The 3880-nt window shown below is 28.1% G+C and overlaps 1 protein-coding gene across 2 annotated transcripts; it reads left to right on the top strand.

Annotated features, from left to right (window-relative positions):
- Positions 1-2540: 2540 nt before the first annotated feature.
- On the top strand, positions 2541-3880 carry LOC140867137 (uncharacterized). 2 transcript variants are annotated; one of them, XM_073272211.1, is made up of 3 exons: positions 2541-2820; positions 2935-2999; positions 3117-3880. In XM_073272211.1, exons 1-3 carry the CDS (start codon positions 2693-2695, stop codon positions 3737-3739), a joined length of 816 nt encoding a protein of 271 aa, XP_073128312.1. In that variant the 5' UTR covers positions 2541-2692; the 3' UTR covers positions 3740-3880. The 2 variants fall into 2 exon arrangements, with proteins under 2 accessions (XP_073128312.1, XP_073128311.1); XM_073272210.1 differs by having other exon boundaries at positions 2935-3044.

Below are 3880 nucleotides of genomic sequence, written 5' to 3'. Positions count from 1 at the left end.
CAAAAAATTTAATTAAATTAAATACTTATCCAATTTCCTAAAATATTAAAACACAAAAATATTTTAGTTTTTTTTTGTTTGTAGATGAAATTACATATTTTTTCAACAAAAAATCTTATGTATTTTAATTTGTATAAGGACCTATTGAACTAAATAATTATATCATTAGTTCATAAATATTAAAAAATATGACATTTTAAACTTTTTTAATATATATTAATTAAATTACAAATTGATGTTGAAATAAATCATTTTATGTTGAGTCAAGTTTTAATAAAATATAATAAATAAAGAATAAAACAATACACTAATATTATATATGTAAAAATTGAAATTTAAAAAATTAATTATGTTTCCTCTTCAAAAATCTAAAAATTATAATAATTATTTTATGAGGTGCTAGCATTGCAACGAAAGAATATTTTTACAATATTTAAAGATTAATAACCTTTTATAACTGAAAAGTACATATTTGAAGGTATATTTTTTATAAAATAAATCTTCAGAAAAATTATTGATTTGCATTACACACTACTTCTTTTTACTAATAATAGAAAAGTTTCAGATAAAAACAACTTCGTTGACAAAATTTTTGTAAGAACCTATCAGTTAAATAGTTAAATTACGAATTCGTATATAATTATATATTATAAAATACCAAATTTCCTTTGAATTAAATTACTAATCGGTGTTGAAATAAATCAATTAAATAAAGTCAAGTTTTAATCAAAAATAATAAATAAAAAACACATCAACACATTCATACCAAATATGTAAATATTGAAATTTAAAAGGTTAACTATTTTTTTCTCATCAAAATGATAAATACTATAACAATTATTTATGGGATAGTCTTGTAATTACCGAATGAATATTTATACAATGTATGGAGATGGATAAACAGGTTATAGTTTTCTGTAACTTAAAAACATGTGAATTTTTAAATTTTTTGTAAATAAATCTTTACAAAATTAGTTATTTACATTACTCACTACTTATTCATTTGACTAATGGTAGGAAAGATTCAGCTCAAAACAACAACGTTCACAAACCTCTCTTGCATATAAAAATATATATATATATATATATATATATATATATTATGAATGTCTTCAATTGTTTTTAGCAAAACTATAAGATTGATATTATTTAAATATTATTGAAGTTTCTAAATATATCTATGTAAATCAATCTACGATGAGTTAAGTAATACCATAAAAAAAACAAGTCTAGAAAAATTATGGATGATATGTCTCGCATTAAATTAAAGATCCTGAAAAAAATGCACTGATATAAATTTTCAATCAGATAAATAAATAAAGAAAAATATGCATTTACTCTCAAAATATACAAAATGGTTGAGATAAAATATGAAATGTTAACATTTGTTATTAAAGACATTCAAAATTCAATCAAAAATTTCAATTGAGAAAAAGAAAAACGAGAAACAAAAAGAAAAGAGGATGTCTAACAAATACATTAATTGATCGTTAACGATACTGACATACAAGTAATGGACGACGATAGCATACCAAAATGCAGTTGAGAATGATGAAATCATTGTTATTTTTTGAAAGTAAATATTTTTAACATAAAAAAATCGCCTGATTAAATAATAATGATAGAAAATACAAATGATTGATGAAGATAGTATTTAAAAAATTGTTATTAAAAATAATGATAATAATGATTATTTTATAGAGAATAAAAAACACATGATATGAAAATTCGTTAAACTCAAATATAAAAGGAAAAAAAATATTTGACGCAATAATTTATATTAAAGTTTAGAATGCATTATATATACCAATTTTTTTTCATAAACCAATAGCCATCACAAATTAAATAATCAACATATATCTAACATAGAAAATTACAAAATCATATTTAATTTAATTTGATTAACATAGCTCACTTATTAACAAATAAAAATAAATCATACATACATGAGATAGAAAATAAGACGAATTCATTGTACAAAGCATGTCATAATTTTTCAAGATTAATAAAAAAAAAAAAGAATGAAAAATTCGCTCGAGCTATAATAGTTACATAAGTTTCTATATCAATATTGTGTTAATGTAAAACTTCAATAAACATAACACTTATATTTATAAGCTTACATGACTTATTGGTAATGTCTTATTCTAAATTGTTAATCTGAATGTAAAATAAAAAAGAAAAGTAAATGACAAAAACATTAAAACTACAAGTGTTACATTGTTCGAAAATTTTATAAATATTTTTATTAATTGCAATATTAAAAATTATATTGACATCAATAAAATATGTAATATGTGTTTTTTTATAATTGCTATTAATATCTTTTTATTTCAATTAATTTATTTAACAACATTTATTGATAACAAAAATATTCTCGAACACTAGTATAAATAAATATATATAAATGTAATGATATAGGATCAATAATTTTAGCCGGCGGTTCCGGAGGAAACATTTGGACCTGAGCAAAATCCGGTAAACAGTAATAAAATAATCCACACACAACACTCCGGTACGTGGCGAAATGCGAATAATCCTCGTCCCCACGCACAGCGCGACGTGTCACCATTACTATATTTAAACCGAACGCCTACTTCGACTTCAACTTCATAGTTTCTTTGATCAATCTGTTTAATTAATTTCGACTGAGTTTAATTTGCCATTATTATTATTATTATTATTGGGCAGCATGGACTTGAGAAGAAGGGCTTTGCTGGTGCTGTGCCTGGCGTCGGTGGGGTGGTGCTGGGGGGGTGAGGAGGCTACCAAAGACAAATCTGGTTATTGGGCCGATTGGACTTTGAGCAAGTTATCAGAGTAAATATTATTAAATTTTTGTTATCATGAAATTTGATGCAAATTAATTAATTTATACGGGAGAGAAAACGAAAAGAAGAATTATTAATAAACTTTAAATTCTTGTTAAATTAGGGGATTTGGATTGAATTCAGAGAGTGCAAAAGAAGCAGCGCAAAACTTGGTGGAGAAGGCCAAGGGTGCCGCATCGAAATCTACGGATACTATGAATTCTGCTGCATATGGTCAATTTAAATATATTCAAACATTAATTTTAATTTCCTGATCATTAATGGGTACGTTTCTTTAATTTGCAGAAACATCGAGGTATGCTTCGTCCAAGGCCAACGATATAGCCGAAGAAACGTCAGAGAAACTAAGTGATGCCAAGAATTACGCTTCTGAAAAGGCTAGCGAAGCCTTGAATAAAGCCTCTGATATCGCTTCCAAGGCGAAACAAGCCGGCAAGGATAAGGCGAGTGATGCCTACGATTCCTTCACCCATCCAACTGCAGGTGAAGCCAAAAATAATAAAGCATTCGACACCTATTCGCAAGCATCCGATACGGCTGGTCGAGCAATGGACCGTGCTTCGGATGTGGCCAAAGATAAGGCGCGAGACGCTTATGATCTTGCTTCGGATAAAACGTCTGTTGCTTACGATGCTGCTGCGTCGGAGAAGATGGGTGACACAATACAGATGGTCACAGAAAAGGCTAGTGAGGCCAAAGAAACGATGAGCGACGCGATGTCGCGTGGTAAAGATATGGCCTACGAGGCGTATGAGGATGCGAAGTCGAAGGCTCGCGACGCTTATGAGTCGGCCAAGGATTCGACTTCGGAACGAGCTAAGGAAAGATATGAAGCAGCTAAGGAGAGGGTTTCGCAAGCTGCGGGAGATCTTCGAGAACATATGAGGAAGGATTCGGCTGAGTTATGAGCAGATTTTGTTTGCGGGCAAACTGGTCTCTGTTATTTTTGCAATGTACTTGGTTATTAGATTATGATTAAGAGTGGTTTAATTATAAAGTTGCATTAGATATATATGTATAAGTAATGAGCATTACATAATTCTGTGTCA

This window comes from Henckelia pumila, chromosome 4, assembly GCF_033568475.1.
Source record: "Henckelia pumila isolate YLH828 chromosome 4, ASM3356847v2, whole genome shotgun sequence".
In the NCBI taxonomy this organism is placed as follows: domain Eukaryota; kingdom Viridiplantae; phylum Streptophyta; class Magnoliopsida; order Lamiales; family Gesneriaceae; genus Henckelia; species Henckelia pumila.
The sequence above is the reverse complement of the archived record's forward strand: the minus strand, read 5'-3'. Positions and strand labels throughout refer to the sequence as shown.

What these genes read in the sequence shown, in the direction of transcription:
- LOC140867137 (XM_073272210.1), top strand. Translation starts at nt 2,693, where the DNA reads ATGGACTTGAGAAGAAGGGCTTTGCTGGTGCTGTGCCTGGCGTCGGTG. An exon ending in ACTTTGAGCAAGTTATCAGA is followed by an intron (nt 2,821 to 2,934) that starts GTAAATATTATT and finishes TTGTTAAATTAG; the next exon opens with GGGATTTGGATTGAATTCAG. An exon ending in TATGAATTCTGCTGCATATG is followed by an intron (nt 3,045 to 3,116) that starts GTCAATTTAAAT and finishes TTTAATTTGCAG; the next exon opens with AAACATCGAGGTATGCTTCG.